At 35.6% G+C, this 22,258-nt stretch overlaps 1 protein-coding gene across 2 annotated transcripts in view; it reads right to left on the reverse strand.

Moving 5' to 3' along the window:
• The window catches only part of LOC137392019 (dolichyl-diphosphooligosaccharide--protein glycosyltransferase subunit STT3B-like), a 29,549-nt gene that overhangs the window by 6,772 nt on the left and 519 nt on the right, over nt 1-22,258 (reverse strand). The window contains exons 2-15 of one of the 2 annotated variants that reach the window (XM_068078604.1): nt 21,815-21,923; nt 21,315-21,424; nt 15,520-15,608; nt 14,843-14,931; nt 13,592-13,657; nt 13,401-13,500; nt 9,658-9,756; nt 7,451-7,597; nt 5,753-5,956; nt 4,975-5,186; nt 3,278-3,307; nt 2,843-3,051; nt 1,736-1,907; nt 533-706 (exon numbers count right to left, since the gene is read on the reverse strand). In XM_068078604.1, coding sequence (XP_067934705.1) covers nt 533-706; nt 1,736-1,907; nt 2,843-3,051; nt 3,278-3,307; nt 4,975-5,186; nt 5,753-5,956; nt 7,451-7,597; nt 9,658-9,756; nt 13,401-13,500; nt 13,592-13,657; nt 14,843-14,931; nt 15,520-15,608; nt 21,315-21,424; nt 21,815-21,923 — 1,810 coding nt within the window. The remainder of the gene's footprint in view (nt 1-532; nt 707-1,735; nt 1,908-2,842; nt 3,052-3,277; nt 3,308-4,974; nt 5,187-5,752; nt 5,957-7,450; nt 7,598-9,657; nt 9,757-13,400; nt 13,501-13,591; nt 13,658-14,842; nt 14,932-15,519; nt 15,609-21,314; nt 21,425-21,814; nt 21,924-22,258) is intronic. The other variant, XM_068078605.1, reaches the window with a different exon arrangement.

The raw sequence follows: 22,258 nt of genomic DNA on the forward strand, positions 1-22,258 counted from the left end.
TAACGCGATGCAGCCAGTTCAGCATTTCCCATTAACAACATACAACTGCATGACAGTACACACTGTTACATGCTAGATTTGACAAGAACTATTTAGACTGAGTACAATCAGTTGCCATGGCAATGCAGAGTTATAGCACAACTACATATTTGGAATGCCCTGTAAAACATTTGAATAGTAAGCATGGGGCTGGCTTCCTCAGAAATGTTGTTTATAAGATATTTTTCCCACAATCAAAGAATTTGTGGGAAAATAATAAACGTGTATTGACAACTCCCGAAATCAGTGAATAATTTTCCTTTGGCTAAAAGTAGTCCAGAATAAAAACCATGCGCTCACTGTTGGGTCAAGTTATTACAGATGTTTGCGGACATCTTTGATAGGCATTTCCAGTTATACATCCGGCAGCTAACAGATGGGGTGAATAATAAAAGGAGAACAGCAGCGAGGGAGATGACTGATCATAAGAGAGGTTGACTACTTGAATGGAAAAGAAGAACAGGAGTTGTCAACTTTTGTAACTAAGACAAACCTTTATGTCCCTCGGATGCTCGCCTTCTGCAATTCGTACCATCCAGAGGAACTTGTTGATGTCATCGCCGGAATAGCCAATTACTCCGCCAAATATAACCAGCACATAGTCAACATCTAGCATTTTCATTATTTCGTAGGCAGCACTTTCATTGGATGACATAGCCTTGCCAACCTACAGAGATATGACTATTCATTGAGCTGCATGTTATCTTGGTTTTTTGCAAAAAACTATCCGAGTTGCAATACAGGAAGAAATTGCATCAAGCGGTCGGTCAGGTAGATAGATACACAATAATTATAGTTTGGCATATCCATGCGCTCTAAGTCTATGATTCCCAAAAAATCTGCTCATCAAGGCCATTATTACTGTTACTATATAGATTATTATTATTAACAGACAAGCATTTCGAGCATCAATATTATCATCATTGCAATGCGTACTCTATGCTCTGACTAACACTATTGCTCGTACCATCTACAGGTATGACGATTATAGCCCAACTGCTCGTACCAACTGTGTTTATGGTGACAGCATCACAGATGCTTGTAACTACTGTACATATGGTAAATGCTGTAACTAGCTAAAAACTACTGTATATATGGTCAATGCTCTCACTAGCTTGCAACTACTGTACATATGGTCAATGCTCTCACTAGCTTGCAACTACTGTACATATGGTCAATGGCCTTTTTAAATAGGTTAGTAGAACTGTTTCATACATTTATTTAGTACTTTGTAATTTGTCCAAGAAGTAACAATGACGGAGTTACCTTTTCCAACCCTAATCTGACGGAAAAACTGGTTTTATGGTTAGATGACCTTCCTACCACCTCATATATGCAATGACATGCATACTACTTCAGAGAAAGAAAAGGTTATGATTTACTTAAGAAACCATGGCTGGCTTTACAGAACTGAGCATAACAAGGCAAAAAAACAATGGCCGTATCTCGGAAAAAATAACTGAACAAATGATGTGAAGAAGGCATAGCAGGTAAACAGCCATCAATCTGGATGTCTACTAACCTGCGATTGCTTAGTAGCTATAGTAAGACTATAAAACTATCCAAGACTGCAAATTGCATCGATCATTCTCGTTATATAAACATGTCTGAATAGTTGATGTTTTTACTTGTCCAATGTGAGCTGAGGCTATGTTAGCAATAGAGGCTAAGGAGGGTATGGGCTATAGCAACTTACCAAGGCTATATGACTGTTATTCCAAGTGTTATTATCAACCAGAGTGGTCTTGTTACCCATGCCAGCTATCTGATAGCCATAATCCCACCAAGACATAACTCTCGCCTCGTCGGGGGTGTTCTGTCTCAGCCAATAATAAGCCTCTCGGAAATCATCCAAGATCATACGAGACCTGAAAAAGTTGATTACACACCATCAAAAAACCTGAAGATGCGATGAAACAAAGACGACCTTTGTCCTACAGCGTTTTGCATGTGTACTCAGTCAATAAAAGTGTGGGTCTCATCAACACTGGAAAAAAACTAGATGGAATTGGACTTTCATGAACTTAAAAACAGATAGTCAAACGAATTGTAAGCGATGATGGTAATAATAATAACAGCACATCTTTGAGGCAAAGAACAAGTGTCCTGCACACTGCCGAACGTACACTACGACTATTACTTGAATAATATCATAATAGGGTTGTCTGTTCTACAAAAAATTGTATTTGGTGAATATTTAAAGTTACATTCTATAAAAGCCATATGGTAGTGATATCACTAGGAAATGTTCCCTTTAGTGAGAATCAAAGCCAAAATCAGAAGCTTTGTACTTCAATCTGATTTAATTGAATAATGTGTTATTTCAATAATGACGCTCAAACACAAACCTAAGCTAAATTTTGCTAGATCACAAAGAGAAAAATAAATTATACATATAATATATATATAATAATACATATAATGCCTAAGAAAATTCTGATGCGACCAAAAATCCCTCTTTTGCATAAAGCTCTCACTAATCCAGATGACCGCGTATAACAGGAACACAATATTGGGCTAACTCTCTCATTAGAAATCTGACGGTATCACCCTCTTGCTAGATAAGTTATATATGAGTTAACTCAGGACCTTATCCGCGTACTCAATTGATGAAATAGTAAATAAGAATTGATAAGCTGTAACTGGCAATCATGTTATACCAACTGGTAGCTAAATGAGAATTGATAAGCTGTAACTGGCCAATCATGTTATATCAACTGGTAGCTAAATGAAGCTACATTACCGCCATTCACGAAGGTTGTTTTAGACATGACAACGTGCAGCCAAGAAAGGAACTACTGACCCATCATGGTTATAGGAGGCGAGCACGATACTTGGGCTTGAATACGCGTTGCTAGTGACCCACGTGCAATGCACGCAGAACAACATGATAAGGAACACCATGACAAGCACAATACATGTCTTCAACGTTCCTGAAACTTTGGCATCAGTGCTGCCTGACTTGGACTCTTTCCTCTTCGGTGGCTTTGACTCGGTCTTGCTAGGCTTTACCTACAGTAGACACCCCGACCAACCATTAACGCTCTTTATTCTAGATTTACAATAATAGTGGTGAGACTGGAAGCGAGGGAGCAGGCAGATCGCACACCGGTTTGAGAGGCGAAGCTAGTATGAGTGAAGAGTGCAGAGACTAGTGGAACAATATTAAACGATAACAAGGGGACAGGTGGTGTAGGAATACAAAACAACACCCATCCACAAATGACATTAATTGTACCATGCTGAACCACTCGTGTCTTAATTGACCCTGCAAAAAGAGAAAAAGCAAATGCAACACATCTAAAATGAAAGTCTGAAAATTGCCTGTAAACATCTACAAGCTAGATAGAATTATGCTTGAAACTAGCTGACCAACAAATGACCTTAAGATAATGAAACAGCCAATGAAGATACAATACTATAGTAAGTAGCCAATAAATACATAGTAAGTTCATAACTAGCCAATCAAACGCAAACCAAAGCAAACATTAGTCAGCAGGAGATACACAGACAACTCTATAACCTATTAGAAGACTCAATAAACTAGTGATCAGAAATCAAATCATCACTAAACCAGTCAGCAAACTAGTAGGCTAATAGTCAACCAATCAGCATGAACCTAGTCACTCAGCCACCCACGAAAAAACATGAAGGAAAAGAAGACAACAGGCCCCTAAACGTACAACTGAAGTAGGAAACAGGCAATTAAGAAAGAGCAAGCCATATTGTGTAGATGATAGACGGCACCGCTGAAGAGTATGAACAACAAAACAGTGGAATAAAAAACACAAACAACTCTTTACTTTCAAGGTAACTAGAAACAATAACTCATTGCTTGGATATCTATAATACCAGTTTTATTCTCTGAATCACACCACCTGGAGACTATTTTGGAGAGAAGTAGCGAAGCGAGAGATAAAATGACGCTTGCTGTTCACTTCAAACATGAAAAACCTTCCCTTATCATCTCTACTGAGAATAACATGAGATCTGAGAGAAGATAATTTTTAGCTTTACTCAATATATGGTGCATTTTAAGATGAAAAAGATGTCTTGTGGTAAACTAGAGGTGAATGAAGCTTTGTGTGACTGTTGAGAAATCATGTTGCATATATAATAGGCCATGTTTGCAAATCGAGAGAAAGGAAACATCAAACGGAGAAGACAATCCCATAACCATTCACCTTAAGGGTTACTCACACCAAATTTTGAAAGACTATCGAAAATTATAAATATTTTTCCACAATTTAAGATTGTTGGTTGATTTTGGTGATTTGACTGCCAGGATGTTTCAAGAGTAAAATCGGTAAAACGTGACCACGGCAAAAACCCTCTAAAGAAAAAGATGTGTCCAAACTTCCACCAAAAATGACATCGGTAGATGTGCATGTTTATAAGTGATAAATATATGGTCTCATCAGCATAGGGCACTTTTATGTTTACACAGCATTTAGAAGAAAAAAAACTGACAATTTCTCTTTAAGTTATTTTAAACATCTGTTAAATTGTATCTGAAGCAGTATTAGATGTTTTATTCTAACAATCTCAAGCTAATTCTAAGCGAATACAAAAGAAAATGTATGTCGATAAAGACCAAAAAACACTGTAGTTTGAACGCAATACCCGATGTGATAACAAGGGGGACAAACAGGATACACAACTATTGACGTCATGTTTGGAGACAATGTTTTCTTATGAGCATGTTAAGCATGATCAAGTTTTGCCAATTTAATCTTGAAACATCCTGGCAGTCGGATCACCTAAAGCAGCAAACAATATGAAAAGGAAAAAAATCTAAACTTTCTGAGTCTTTTAAAAATTGACGAAAATAACCCTTAAACTTATTATTCCCGAAACAATAATAAAGCAAGACATTCAGCTGAACAGAAGATGAACTAGCAACCGCGAGCTATATAGCCGAATATGCATACATACCCGACCCTCCTTGACTGGAGTGCTGCTAGCGCTGCTCTGTTCTCCATGACTACTTGATGACTTTTTCTCGGGCACAGGATCATCATGAAGATAATTTTCAAAGGTATGCGAGAAGGCTATGGCAGCAAATACGCAGACTATAGGGGTCAGAGTCAGCATGAGCCTCACCATTACCCCAGCAAAGTAGATGGCGGAGGAGGCATAGAGCACGACTACAATCGCAAGAATAACATTAAGATAATGCTAATAATCATGATACAAGAATACTTGATGAACTGCAATATCTCAATCCACTGATTCAGGAAGTTGCCAGCTATAACGGGTTACTAACGAATTGTGTTACAACCACATTTAAAAGGTTATGATGGTACTACAGTCAATGATAGTCAAACTCGTTTGAACAGATCAGGCAAAGGTTTGATAAAAAAGTCCCAATATGAAGCCCTTGCGACTGTTATATATTCTTTATCATGACAAGCTTTACCAAGACTAATCAATCGCCAACATATTACTTATAGGTAGTTGCTTCCCCTACTAATGCAATTAATAGAATAAATTTTAAATCAAGCTGACAGCTAAATCAAATCTAAAACTAAATCAAACAATGCTAAGTGCAGAACAAGGATGTGTCTGTGCATTGTGCAACTAAGTCACATTCAAACTTTTAATTAACAGATTCCCCACTCGGTCTAACCTCAAACCCCAGACTACCATCCCTGGTATACCTACTGGGCAGCTAACATCAGAAAAAGAACTTAATTAAAACAAGTGTACTTACCAAACACTCGCTCATCATTGATGTTTTTTATAACAAACCAGACACCGGCAGGAAATGCACAACTAAGCACATGTAAGTCAAAGAGGAAGGAGACCCAGGTGGTGGGTTGATGTTCCGAAACGGATGCTATGATGGGAATGTGTATCTTGGCATAGCCTGTGTCCCACAATGAGTAAAACCGACCACTCCAAGGGGCCACATATCCTGCAGGCAACATAATGTAAAGTGTTGTAGCATTTACTCATGCTGTAAGACTACACACTCAGTAAGCATAACGCAATACACAGTAAACTTCTTAACTTTTGCTACGGAAAGCCTTTACAGCAGCTCGATTGTATCTTTCATTCTGCCATAAGGCTTTTATAACGGCTCACCTTAATACCTATACAAAACAATGATCATGGATCATAGAGCTAACAAGTCCGAACAAAAAAGATTGCCATAATAAACTTAGGATATTGTGTTATCATTTTACCAAAAAAATGAGCCAGTTAGTTTTCTTGTTATTTATAAATTTATAGCATAATATAATGGTTTCCAATTTTTTGATCCATCCAGTTTAGGATGGATGAAAAGAAAAATTGTAAACAGTGACTTGAACGTATTTCTGCTAGCGAAATTCTTCGACGTTGTGCTTCAGCTGGTTCTGATAGCTATCTATATATATATATATACATATACACATATATATATCAATCTAAAAGTTTGTGCTTATGTGTGTGTATGTACGTGTGTGTGTGTGTACGTGTGTGTACGTATGCGTACGTGTTTATGTATGCGTATGCGTACGTGTTTATGTATGCGTACGCGTGTATGCATGCGTACGCAGGTATGTGTACGCGTGTATGTATGCGTACGCGTGCATGTATGCGTACGCGTGTATGTATACGTACCCGTGTATGTATGCGTACGTATGTGTACGTACGTGTATGTATGCATACGTGTGTACGCGCATGCGTACGTACACACTTACGCGTACGTTTCAGCTTTTTTAGCTATAGCTATTAAAATTTAGGAATGAAATATCTGTTTCATGTTGGGTTTGATCTCGGAACCTCCCGTTTGCCAGGCAAATATCTTACAAATTAAGCTACGCGAGATTGATAGATTCATTAGGCAATATGACTCGATATGTGGTTGAAAATACAGGTTATATATAAAACCTATATAAATATAGGTTACGCGAGTCATTAAAGCTTGCTCTCACGGCTCTTATTAGTATGTTACTAGCTTACACAATTTAGGCATTAACAATGTGTTTGGCTAATGGCAAGTGGCAAGCAACTGCATTCCCCTGTTACTGTTCATAAGCTGATTTTTAACATCCGTGCAACACCGGGCATTCCGCTAGTATTTTTATTTTAGAGAATGTAGGGCTGCATTTCAGTCAGACTGTGAAAATGACAGCATTGTTCTTTTGCAATCATTTTCACTACATATATAAATATTAAACAGCTTTTATTTATCATATGACAGAAACTCTAGCTTTCCCAGGAAAAATAGCGAGTGTATGTTGGCAAAAAATTATCGGCTTGAATTAATTCTGTCAGAACGAGCAGCAAGTCCGTAGTGAAAGAGTTGACGCTGATCTGGTTAACCTTATCTATGTGCCGTAACAACGAGAGAAAAAATGCGGTAGCAACTAGACAAACTACTATGCAACTACACAAACAGATTGCATGAACCCGAAGAACTCACCTGCGTATGTGAGGAATACGACTCCGAGGAACACGAGACCAGCGCAGATGGACACAGCAAAGAAGAAGAGTGATTTAAGTTCTGATTTGGTCATGAATGACTTGAAGTAGTTGAGGAGAGCATATGCATTGAGCAGAGCAAACACTCCTGAAATGAGAAAGGACAACTCTTGAATGTTTCCTAATACAAATAATTATGCCTTTCGGTTGCTGACTCGATCTTACAGTTAGCAGATTTGACTTTTGAGCATACAGCTAGTAAACAGCAAGTCTACAACAACATCATACATACAGCTAGTAACACAGTAAGTTTACCACAATATCATACATACGGCTACTAACACAGCAAATCTACCACAATATCATACATACAGCTAGTAACACAGCAAATCTACCACAATATCATACATACAGCTAGTAACACAGCAAATCTACCACAATATTATACATACAGCTACTAACACAGCAAGTCTACCACAATATCATACATACAGCTACTAACACAGCAAATCTACCACAATATCATACATACAGCTACTAACAAAGCAAATCTACCACAATATCATACATACAGCTACTAATACATAGCAAGTCTACCACAATATCATACATACAGCTACTAACACAGCAAATCTACCACAATATCATATAAACAGCTACTAACACAGCAAGTCTACCACAATATCATACATACAGCTACTAACACAGCAAATCTACCACAATATCATACATACGGCTACTAACACAGCAAGTCTACCACAATATCATACATACAGCTACTAACACAGCAAGTCTACCACAATATCATACATACAGCTACTAACACACAGCAATTCTACCACAATATCATACATACAGCTACTAACACACAGCAAGTCTACCACAATATCATACATACAGCTACTAACACACAGTAAGTCTACCACAATATCATACATACAGCTAGTAACACAGCAAGTTTACCACAATATCATACATACAGCTACTAACACAGCAAGTCTACCACAATATCATACATACGGCTACTAACACAGCAAGTCTACCACAATATCATACATACAGCTAGTAACACAGCAAGTTTACCACAATATCATACATACAGCTACTAACACAGCAAGTCTACCACAATATCATACATACGGCTACTAACACAGCAAGTCTACCACAATATCATACATACAGCTAGTAACACAGCAAATCTACCACAATATTATACATACAGCTACTAACACAGCAAGTCTACCACAATATCATACAAACAGCTACTAACACACAGTAAGTCTACCACAATATCATACATACAGCTACTAACACAGTAAGTTTACCACAATATCATACATACAGCTACTAACACAGCAAATCTACCACAATATCATACATACAGCTACTAACACAGCAAGTCTACCACAATATCATACATACAGCTAGTAACACAGCAAGTCTACCACAATATGAGACAAACAGTACAAATAGTCTTCTATATCTGTTAATATAAGGAAAGCATTTTTGGGAAATTGGCTAGGTAGTTGCCTTTTGCAGAAGTGAAATATATCGTAGAATATTAGCATCAACCTCTAAGATTGTTTGAACACAAACCTTATGCTATCTGGCAGAGCAGAATTGTATAAGCTGTACAGATAGGATCGCTTGTAGCTTATACTAGCAGTACGCTGGTATAAGTATACTTTTGAGACCAAATATTTTAGCTACCTGGCAGAATGCACGGAGCATATGCGTGTTAAGTCTGGTTGAAATCAGCCAGAAAATGTGGAAACACATAGCGTTTCCACAGACTAACAGACAGACATGCACACAATGGCATGCAGACAGACACGCACACACATACACAGGCGCGCATATCCACAGATACGCACATAGACAAGCGCGCATATATACAGGCATGCACATACACAGGCATGCACATACACAGATGCACACAGACACATGCACATGACAAACACAAACATGACAAAGTAAGATTTATTAACAACCAAGGATCAACCCGCACGGCAACCTCATGTTTTAGCAGAATGCTAGAACGCTTAGTTACAGCAAAGATGAGTCAAAGGAAATGGGTCAATCAGTTAAAAACATAGCTGACTCTGTTAAACACGAGTGGCAATGGCAGACTGTAATTACTGCTAATCAACCGACAGCATATACTAAGTGACTTGAACAACGAAAACGATTAGAAAACCAAAGACTCACCAGCAGCAGCCATGTGTTCACTCGTCCTGATAGGCTGAAAGCCAACGAATGGTATTTGCATAGACAGCAGAGTACCCACGATATAGAATGTGCAATACCCTGAAACGTAGAGCAAAAGGCGAGGTAGATTGGTTGCTAGAAGGAAAAGGCAACGAGAAACTGGAAGCTAACTGGAATAAGTCTAAATTCTGCTACACTGTTATGATACAACTCTGGTAGTGGACAAGTTGTCAGCAGAAGAGGAAAAGTCTGACTACAATCTTCTGAATGCACAATTGAAATAGAAAAGAATAGTTTTTGTTTTGTAAAACATAATTGTTCTGCAAGCTTACTTTAATTATTCTTATCAGCGCCAAAAACTTGTTCTTAATTTAGACACGAGAAGGAAATGCCAATAGCTAACATTTAATACCGCATCATGTAAAAAATGTGTGCAGTAGAGATCTGGGTAAGATTTTTTATTGTGAGAATCATGTAAAAGATTTGGTGAAATTTTCAAAGTTTTAAAACATTCTCGAATTTTAGTATGTCATAATACAACATCTTATATAATGGGGCCATAATTAAAACTTTAAAAAATCTTCAAATCGGCCTAACGTCCATGATATTGACAATTTTGTGACATCTCATCAGGATGCGGATTAGTGCTGCACGATAACACGATATAATTCGATATGACGATATATTTCAGTGGATGATTTTATATTTGGTCAGTTTTAAAGTCGATATGAATATCGAAGCCGATATTTTATCGAAATATCGGCTGATTTTATTTTGCAAAAATTGGAGTTGTCTATTTTCTTTATTGTAACGAGGTGACAACTCCTGTTTTTCAACAGATATTAACCAATATCCTCTCATATCGTTCATGTTAAAGCCTAACACTATATATTGAAAGAAGACAACTCCATTGTTCGATATTCGATATATTTTGAGATCAAATTATCGAATGTACATGCAAAGATATCGTGCAGCACTAATGCGGATGCATGCGGCAAAAGGGCAACATGATAGTCATTAGACATCAATAAACTCGATTACACAGCATGATGTGACACCCTGTTTACTGACTTGCAGGAATATACTACACTGTTTTGGTGTTTTGAATATTTCATCTCTATTAGCTTGTCTCTTCTCCTCAGTCATATTGTAATAATGATCATGACACAACTGACTGCTGTTTTCGGCTTATTCTTCCTGTTCTTTGCGAAGTTTTCGGTTACTTTTGTTTCTTTCAATTTAGATGGCAATGTTCTTAAAGGCCTATTTGAAATGGCATATGTTAGTTGCACCAGTAGCGTATTATATTAGGTAGCCTGCATAGCTATTTTAGTACTTCATTACAAAACCGATCCAAGTAAAAATGTAATGTGTAGTTGATGCATAGAAAACTACCACCATATCCATTATTAAATTAAAAGAGATTTAATTAAAAGAAATTTAATTCAAATAAAATTACATCAATATACAGATGCTGCAGACAATAAAGCTATCCATATTTAATGAATGATATTTAAAATTTATTTTTACCAATTCCACTAAACTAAAAATTAGTAACTCTTCTTGTGACCAGTTAAATTGTTGATAACTAACATTTGAAATACTAAAAATATTTTATAGAATATGAACAATAAATATTTACTAACAGCAGTTGTAATCTGAGTCTAGGTGATATTTTAATGTGGTGTTGCACTATTTATATTAATTAATAATAATAGAACTAGTAATAATAATATTATTTCATATTTATGAATAATATAATAATTACTATTTAGATAGTAAATGTAAATGGTAATTTAAAATAAAATAAACAATGAATATAATGTATTCCATTATATTTTATAACAACAAGATTTTATATTTTTAATATAGAATATAATGTATTACATTATACATTAAAAATATAAAATCTTGTTAGATATATTTAAAAAACACTATTCAATTTCATGTAAAAATAAAAATATTATAATTTACAAATGATATATTTATAATATTGTTAAAAACTAAATTAAATGTGTATTTTAATGTTTGCATTATAGTTGTGTACTTTTTTACTATCTATCGACGATCGTTATTTAGAATAGAATAACGAGTGACAAGAATATTTCAAAAGCAGATTAACCTAATCACTAGTGTAGGACAAGCACGTAGTTTACTGTATATTATATAAAATCTTCATTTTAAATAAAACTTCATTTTAAATAAATCTTCATTTTAAATACTACCAGTCTTGGTACATGTATTTTTTACGCGAACGGCAATGTAGTTACACATACATTAAAAATTGAAAACTATGACAATCATCCCTGCCCACACAAACCCTCATCAGTATTAGTATATTTAAAAAGGTGTAAAGCTAGTCCATGTTATTGTAACCAGCAGGGAACACCTTACAAACATCTCTTCTACAATTACCGGTAGCTGTATATTCCATTTTGCAAATAAAGTATATCAGTCTTTTTTTCATTGTTGATGTTGGAGACCGGGATTATTTTCAACAAGCGCTGATGGCGTTCTAATCATAGTTCAATTATCACGTCATATTCAAAAGGTAATTTTTTTGCAACGCTGGTGTTACAAGACCAATTATTATTGTAAAAATTGCTAGAAATGTCCAACTTTTTATTTTACTAAAAGTTTGTCTGAATGGAGCGGTGAAGTAATTTTAATAATTTTTACAAGTGACATTTTTGTAATTTCTTAATAACCGGTGTGACATTGTCTCACCCTTGTTAACAATGGTAAAACTGATTCTTGGAGATTAAGATGATTCCCAACTATAATTAAACTGTAACAAAAGTTGTTTAACTTCAATTGGAGAACATTTTGGAATTTATATTTTATCTTCAAACAGAGAACAACAACGATAAAACATAATGATACTTCCGGATGCACTACCATTGTGACCTTAACGACTAACAAAACATTTATTTTAATTTTATTTTAAGTTAAGATTCCTTATATTGTACAGTATATAAAAATAGAATAAAATGTAAAGATTATGAAAATAAAGAACTTTGTTTCAAAATCACATGTTACAGTACATTTTTAGTCAAATCTTAATAGGAGGTTTCGAAATTTGACAATTTTTATAATAAAAAATCTTACCCATATAGAGGGAGTATTCCAAACTAAATCTCAAACAATTGAGCAAATGTAGGCGTGGATATTAGGAAAACATTAACAAAGAATATCCTGCTAACTCTATCATTAAAAATACCAGCAGTGGCTTACCAGCTTGTACCAATTATATGCATTACGATTATACCATAATCGCTTGCACCAACTGTATTTATGATGACAGCACCACAAAGGCTGGTATCAACTGTAGGTATGATCACTACGCTAACTCTATCAGAGATGCTCACAACAACTATAAGTTTGGTAACCAAAGGTTGCAGCATCTGTACATATGGCTAATGGCCTTTTTAGATACGTTGGGAGAACAGTTTTATATATTTATTCAGCACTTTGTAATTTGCCTTGAATGTAACAATGAGAGGTCATCCTTCTCAACCCTGACCTGTCTAAATAATGAGCCTACGAGTAACACTCCAGTTGTCCAACATAGCTGTCCAGAAGAATTGACTGACTCAAAAAGCAAAAGCTACAGCCTACCATCTAAAAATTAAATCTTTTTACAAAGAAGCTAGACCTCAACAACACCCAGAGCCCATTATCGGTGCATTAAAATATGGTAAAGCCTGTAACCATTTGTTGTCCGACAATGGCAAGTGTGTTACCTGTATAAAGCCTGCTGGAATATCTCCCCATGAGTAGCAGGACAAATACATGAAGCGGTATCAGGTTGATTATAAAGACATAACCTCCCCAGGCAGAGACCTACAAGTGACACGTAAAGTCATTTGTAGAGGCGTGTAAGCGACTAACTACAGATACGTCAGAATGGTCTACTATGTATAGCGATGCTCACCATGTAGAAATAGGCAAGAGCTGTTGAGATGGACCAGAAAATGGAGCCAGACTTGACAGTCTTTATCTGAAAACAAGAGTATCTGTAATCTTCACAAAATAGGAAACGATCAAGTTAAAATAATAGCATGGCACGGTGCTCCGCCTACCGGCACGAATTACAGGAAGTCATGTTGGAGGTGACAAATTTACGGCAGTTGGCATAACAACAAAAATTAGAAGCAAGTTCAAGGTTCAACAACCACAGCCAATCATTGATAATAAATATCACTTGCAACTCAAGAGCTTTTATTAACCCCAACAGATAAATTTTTAGTGTAAACCCTTTTACCACCATTGATAAATACTGTCAGAAAAATTAAAACTAAAACCTTCAAATTACAGACATGCAACTATGGATCTACTATGAGAAACCCTTTAACCAAATAAATATATTCTGCCTTATGTCTACAGACCTCTAGACTTTTTCATTAAACAATTTTGGCTCAATGATTCTCATGGAATGCAACTACGGCAGAAACGAAAAGGCGTGCATGAGCCAGTGACAGTTGATAAATGGGAAGCTCAGTGTGGCATCTAATAGATTTATGGCTATGTCATCAATTCAAGAGATCATAAAAGGTGTAAGGCGTGACACGTAGTTATCCTGTAAAGGTTAGGCTTCAAAGGTTGATATGCATGGGCTTGCTCCTTATGAGTAGTTCTACTGGCAATCATAAAACTGGCTTAGAGTTGAAAGGGCATTCACATGCCCATCTTTTTTACTTGGAGCCATTTGTGGTGTTTCATTCTGGAGATCGGCAAAATAAAATATTTCTTCTTCCATTCATTTCTTCTTCGCATTCCATCGTACAGTGATATATGATAGCGCCTTTCACACATATGATCCGTTGTGTCACAAATCTATTGTTACATAGCTACATATAATTCCTTATTAATTTAATCCCCAGCCTACTTCCAAAGTAATTTAATCACGCATATATTTATCAATGTTGAGAAGAATGATATCATACACTGAACTAAACAAGTAGGGGCAATAATTTCAGTGTATTGATTGAGTCGGGATGCAAAATAAAACTAGTGTGATAAGAAGAGTGCAGCATACTTAGAGTCTACATGGCAATAGTGCATACAAACATTCAAGTACGCACAATGAACATTAACTCACAAAATACTATGAGAGCACAAACAGGTTATAATGTTGATGCCTTCTCAAAAGCTAAACAATTCGCAGGCTTTAGGGAACACTTACCCATAAGTAATATGTGAACATGAGAGCGAATATGGCGATGCCTTCATTGTCATAGCTGCCAGCAACAGATCTGCTGATATAGCCAGGAACTGAAAAACAGATATAAAGGCAGCATAAGAGAGAGAATAGAGAGCAGCTGAAACCTTCATGAACGGTTTATGTATGTTTCAAAACTGCAGATGTTAATAATAATGAAAAGTTAAGTATATTGCCCTGCGAGCATCAAACATCTTTAAAATCACATTGGTTCTAAAACTCGCATATAATATGACAAGCCTTGTGGGCCGGTCTCGATAAACCAACAATTCTCATTGTTTGGATAGTTTCGCCATTTCTATTATGCAGCCGCGTTTGCAGTGAGAAATAGCAGGAGATTAAAATGGTAGAGGAATGAAACTGTGCTATACATTATGTAGCATAAGGCTGCACCATCAGCTTGCCAAAAACATTCCTAAGGGTGACAAAACTATCTGTACTTAGGATTAACACAGGTCTTGCAAGATGTAACCCCAAAAAACGTCTTTCAATGCTTATATTGCTACAATCATAATGAACCTGACTCTTTCAGTTATATGTCTATGTTCCAGTTATATGTCTATGTTCCAGTTATATGTCTATGTTCCAGTTATATGTTTAATCGTGTAGCAATCTTCATATGCAAACAATAGAGTACTCACCGATTGCTATAAAACACGCGGCCAACAGTCCAGCACCTGGACTCCATATTTCCTTGGTGAAAAAGTACATGGAAATTGCAGTCAAGCCACTGAAAAATCAGACAGGCAGTATACAGATGTGAAATGAAGCTGTTGCAACTGTCAGAGAGGAGGATCTCAACATACATATGAATTGTTGTTTAATGATAGTCTTGCAGCGCGTATATACATACAAGTACGCGTATATACATACAAGTACGCGTATATACATACAAGTACGCGTATATACATACAAGTACGCGTATATACATACGAGTACGCGTATATACATACGAGTACGCGTATATACATACGAGTACGCGTATATACATACAAGTATGCATATATGCATACAAGTACGCGTATATACATACAAGTACGCGTATATACATACAAGTACGCATATATACATACAAGTACACATATATACATACAAGTAGCTCCTCAGAGGCAAGCAAGCTGTATGTAAACGGTAACTCTTACACCATAGCATTATGGTAGGCCAAGTAACCTACAATGGTCATATTGACTAGCTACGACTACTGACAGTATAGTTTATGCCCTTCACTAATGTTTTAGAATGAATTTATTCGCGGAGTTAATTTCGCGAAAATTGTCTTTTCACGCATATTCGCGGATGAATTTATTCGCGGCTGAAAACTGCCACTCTCTAGGAAAAGTCAACTCTATTACGTCTAGTAATAGAGTTAACCTTACGCATGCGCGGCTGCGCACATTGCGCGTTTCGTTTTCTATTTAGCTTACAACTACGGGTGGATCGTGCTAAGCTATAAAATCTTTGCTGCGTTCAGAGGTTTTCACGAATATTCATAGATTTGGAGGCCTTTGATGAACCAATAATTTGTGGTAAGTAATAAGTTTTTCACATTTACTAAATGAGTTGAATTTTACTTTGGTTCTTCGGTAAAACGCAATATTTATTTTTTCCATCCCTACCGCTTCATTATTTGTTTTAGTGTGAGAGAGAGCGATTTTTCATCATACACGGAAGAACAATGATTGCAAGGGTGGTAGATGTCATTCTTAGAAGATCACCAATCATGCACGGAGGTATTGAAATTGAGATAGAAGTGACCGCAGCTGCTAACGAGGAGAATATACAGTATATGTTTTAAAAAAGGAACAAAACGCCTTTACGAGCACAAATCTTTGGCCAACCGGCAGAACTTTACAATAGTAAGCCACGAGGAGAGTTCTGATGATAACTTCCTTACCAGTCACGTAGTAGCAAGAGAATCGCCTTTAACATCTACCCAAGACAGTGACAGAGCTGCTATTACCAAAATAACTAGTCAGAGAGCACCATTACACGCTAGTATTCACTTATCAAGAGTACCAGTTTAATTTTATTGCTGGATAACCGCCATAATGACTAAACTGTTTCTATTTAGTCCATGCATCGTTTGTAAAATTTTATTTGTATTTGAAGTATTTTATTTGTACACTCAAGTTTGTAATAAATTATAATATATCTATACATGAAATAAAATATACAATTTAGTCATGTTTGCTGCAGCGATATCAAAGAGTTGTTGTCGATGAAGGGGTCTAAGTTGACTGGTTGCTTCTCTGCCAATATTTCTGCCTTGATGAATATTACTACTTGTCTCTAGTTTTCGTAATCGGAGTAGGTTGTTTTATTCTCAATCTGCAGTAAACACCAAAAAGAAAAGAATACAAAAAGTACAAAAACAATAGCTGAAGTATTTAATGAAAGCGATCAGTTTTTAAACAGAAGAATTAACTAATGAAGTTAATTATGGAAAAACGTATCTGCACTGCAAATCAAATACATACCACAATGTCCAGATCAGAATCATGATCGTCCTCAACTTCGGTATTAGAGATTGATGGAGTTGATTTCAATGTAAAAAGACTAGGAGAGCTTTTGCGATGATGAAGCCATGCCGAACAACTTGTAAAAACCTTGAATAATTTTGTAAAGTTTGCTACAATAGCAATAAAACTCGAAGCCCGGCGACGATTTTAAAGAAGTTTTGGAACTCGGCTACGTTTAGTACTTCAGCCTAGTGGCTATTTTCGCTATGACGCTGTTCTGCATATCTTGCGACAACCTTGAATAATTTTGTAAATAAATGTGATGCATTGGCAATGGTGTTAGCTCAAAGCCCAGGCAATGATTTTAAAAATGTTTTGGAACTCAACTACGTGTAGTATTTATATTAAAAACTAGCCTAGCGACTAGTTTTTTCAATTTGATGCAGTAGTTATTCTCCCTTGTGATTAAAAATAGAACTAACTATTCACGGAATTTAATAATTCGCGGAATTGACTGTTCGCGAAATCGCGAATTTTTATGACCAACGAATATTTTCATCCTGTAGTATATATTAATTGAATTGTGATGTTCGTATGTTAACATTGCTCTTTCTAACTAACAATGTAGTTCATATAGTAGATGATAGCTTATAAAATCAGTTGTTAAATAGCTCTACCGCGAGTCTGAGCAAATAATTCTGATTTAGCTACTTAATAAAATATAGAACGCACGTGTCTGACAAAGCGATTTAAAATATTTACGAGCAAATCCACCCAGGTCTAGATATTTGAAATTAATATGTTCCAGTTTCGCCTTGTGTGTATTTCAAAATTATTTTTGCTGCAGCAAATGTTTCATAAAATTCATTTTATTTCGTCACTTTACTCCCGAGGCCACTAACAACAATAAATACTTCTAATAATATTTATTATAATATAAAAGCTGTGTCTGTCCGAAACTATGCTTGGATGTTGGGGGAAAAAATTGGCTTCATAGGCGATTCAAACTCTCAACATTCATCATAGTAGACCAACACTGTAACAACTGTGTCACTGGACTACCCACTGACTTTCAAGAATAACAGATACATGTATTTATTACTACTGATGATCTCTCACGGCTAACCTGACTGCCAGGGTACTAGCTACCTATGATGTTAAAACAAACACGACATATAAATATATGAAAAAAAATGAATGAACCGTATATCCTTGCACATAAGCCGATTCTAGAACACAGAACTCTTTTACCAAAACAAGGGGTCTGGCTTATATGTGCGTCACTCAGATTGAAAGCAAAAGACATTATGCTAACTTAATTTCAACAACTACAACTCACACCATTGTTAACTCATCTTTATTATTAAAAGTAAAACATAACAATAACAGTTACCATAACCCTTATTCTTTCGCTATTAAATTGATTTTTTATGGATACAATTAAATATTCGGTAAAACCCAATATTTGACATTGGAGCATATAAGTTGTCATTACATTTGACCAAATTAGTTAGCATAAAATTTTACATCATCTGATGTCATAAAAAAGTAAAAAATGTGCGACAGAATGAGTTCAGACCTTTTTGTCCTCTTCATATTATCATGGTTGACAAGTTACCACAAATACTATAGTTTAAAGCATTATTATTACTGGTAAAATAAATACTCACTGTCACTACTAGTATTACCCAATAGATAATCATCAGAAGTTCATTGATGTCTAATTAGTGAAACCTGCGTAGCCGTAATGCGTCACATCATTGCGAAGAAATAGCTATAAGAATGTATTTTTGCAAAGCAAAACTAAGATCAGCGTGCGATGCAAACATGTTTTCCATTGGCGCACCACAAATAGATGATTGTTTCCTTTCAATTAAGCAGAAACATGATAGGTTAATTACACAACTACTCACCAATCAGAACCATTTTGTGATGAGCCAGCAAAATCCGCTCTATTTTAGAAACATTTTGGTTTGATAGATGCGTACTGCGTGTTACGATTTATAGCGTCGGCTTATATGTGAATTCTTCTAGTCCTACTGCATGATTTCAGGACTGCTGTATAGGGTTGGCTTATATACAAGACAGGCTTATATGCGAGGACATACGGTAAATATCAGAGATGAGCACTCGAGTTAACATGCTTGCTCGAGTTAACATGCTTGCTCGAGTTAACATACTTGCTCGAGTTAACATGCTTGCTCGAGTTAACATGCTTGCTCGAGTTAACATACTTGCTCGAGTTAACATGCTTGCTCGAGCAAACCTTAAGGGTAAACTCACAAGTGAATTGAATTGATTCTCTGGTATCTTTTACTTACTGTAGAATTGCATTGACATCCTACCAGTAAAAATTGAATGGAGTCGTTACTGTCACCATAGAGGAATCGACTCGATTATCTATTGTCAATTAGTAAAAGAACTCAAGTCAAAATGCACCAGTGCTTCCTTTTATTATTACGACATTGATGGAAAATCCATCATGAACAGTGATATCACAAGTAACCCAATCATCTGCTACTTGATGTCCACTAAAGCGAAGATGTCAGTGCAGTCCTGTGTTGCCAGCCACACACATTTTACAACACCTTAATATCACTGCGTATGTTTTTTTTGGTCAAAAACATGTACTAAACACTAATACAGTCTAGTTCTATGGCTTGCCTGCGCACTGACACAAAGGTAATCTGCAAACTTTATAACTGCTCACTAATATTGTTCATACTTTTTCAGATCAGGTAACATAGAAAATTATAATAGACCAGGTAACGTCGAACCTTACAACAGATCAAATACCATAAAGCCTTACAATAAATCAGGTACCATAGAACCTTACAATATACCAGATATTATAGAACCTTGCAATAGATCAGGTAACATACAACCTTACAATCGATCAGGTACCATATCGAAAAACCTTTATAACAACTCACTTTTGTACCTATATAAAAACAATGATCATGGATCACAGTGTTAACAGATTCACCCAAAACTTTGCCTAAATAAATTTAGAAGCTTCGGTTATCATTTTGCCAAAAACGAACCAGTTATGTAGTTTTCCTTTACTCACAATACAGCATAAAATCGTGGTTTGAATTTTTTTAATTTTTGGTTTAGGCTGGCTGAAAAGAAACGATGTAAACAGCGACCTAAACATTTTTCTGCTAGTGAAGTTCTTCAACACGGGACCATAGATATTTTGGACTACATTTTTTATTAGGTAATGTGTGTCCGCGCTTTCGTCAAACAGCAAAAACGATAACGTTTTTCTTTTGCAACCGGTTTCACTAAATTACCAAAATATTTAACATTCATTTCGTTTTTCAAATGCATTTGATTCTTTCAGAATCAATGCATTTGCAAATGAATTTTTTTGCAACAAAAACACTGAGTGTATGCCAGCAAAAAAATGGCATAACTTAATTCCATCCAGAAAAGCAATGAAATCCATAGTGAAATAGTTGATATTTGGTATACAAACAGTCAATGGACCGAGTTATGATGCATAGCTAAATAGCTATTATGGGTTATTGTTATTTCGATATATATTGCCAAGGTCAATTATTGGCAAGAATTGATAGAGACTTTATTTTGTGTATTTGGGAGAATGAATCATTGAAGTAAGGATAACTAAAGAATTGACAATTGAATGGTTGTGTGTTGTAATGAATTGTGAATTGAATCAATTCTTACACAATACATAACGCAAAAAAATCGAGAATTGAATTGGTAATGTTTTGATGAGAATTGAATTGATTCCTTTTTCCAAGCCTTATAAACATCTCTGGTGAATAAAAAAAAGATTAAAATGGTAGTAATAATCAGTAAGGAGAGGTTGTTATGGTTACTTTACATCAAACACAGATAAACTAGGCTTAGTAATAGGTAGGTTTAAAGGTAAAGTGACAGACATACTATTACTAGCTTAAATTTATCTTTAAGAACATGATATGATATGTTTCAGAAAATGCTATTACCTGAAAAAGGGTGCGAGGAAAACACACACATCTCGAATATGTACAGGAATGTTGAGAGTGTTAAGCACATGGTGTATGAAACCTGAGGTCACCATCAACCCGGGGTATACCTAAGAGAATAAAAATGATTTGCCGACTATTCAAAGTGCTCACAACATGCTGGTAATTGTAACATCTTACAGCCATGTATTTCTTAGTCTACGATAAGCTGCAGAGATAATACACAAACTAAAACCTGATAGATTTTAATACACATTTGTGCTAAGGAATGGAAGTGCCTATCATACCACTGCCTATCATAAACAGAATTCATTGTAATATGTATAATATGTACTAAACAAATCCATTGTAAAGATTCTATCCAAACACTTTAGAACAAAACAAATGGTAATAATCATGTGCAAAATAATTATTCTTGGTTCATAAATGACAGCACAAAATGAGACGCAACGATGTCTAAAACTAATACAAAGACAATAAAGTGTAAAATTAAGACTTACTGTGCCTCCCACAATCCTTCCAAGTGGATACCACGCTCGCTCATCAAACCAGTTGAGAAAGTTATAAAACCCATTCTCAACCATATGATGTGTAGCTCTGTAGTTGAACCTATATGAGAGATAATCGACATGGAATGATATAGTAGTCCAATCAAATATATAAGTCAGAATTACTTTCAAAAACTAAATTACAAATGTGAAAACTTTTATTGTGTTAGCAATGGTAAACCCATAGATATATAGGGCCTAAAGCTATATATCTATGGTTTATATATCTATGGGTAAACCAATTAGAATTATTAACGATGGAAACCAATTATAAATATACAACATAACCATTACGCCAGTAGGCATTACATAGACATGTACTAAAATAAAAATAAATAAATAAAAAACTAAAAAATTTAGTTTTCCTAAATTGTGGCCTCCCTTTTCTCCCTAAAA

The sequence above is a fragment of the Watersipora subatra genome, chromosome 3 (assembly GCF_963576615.1).
Source record: "Watersipora subatra chromosome 3, tzWatSuba1.1, whole genome shotgun sequence".
Lineage (NCBI taxonomy): Eukaryota > Metazoa > Bryozoa > Gymnolaemata > Cheilostomatida > Watersiporidae > Watersipora > Watersipora subatra.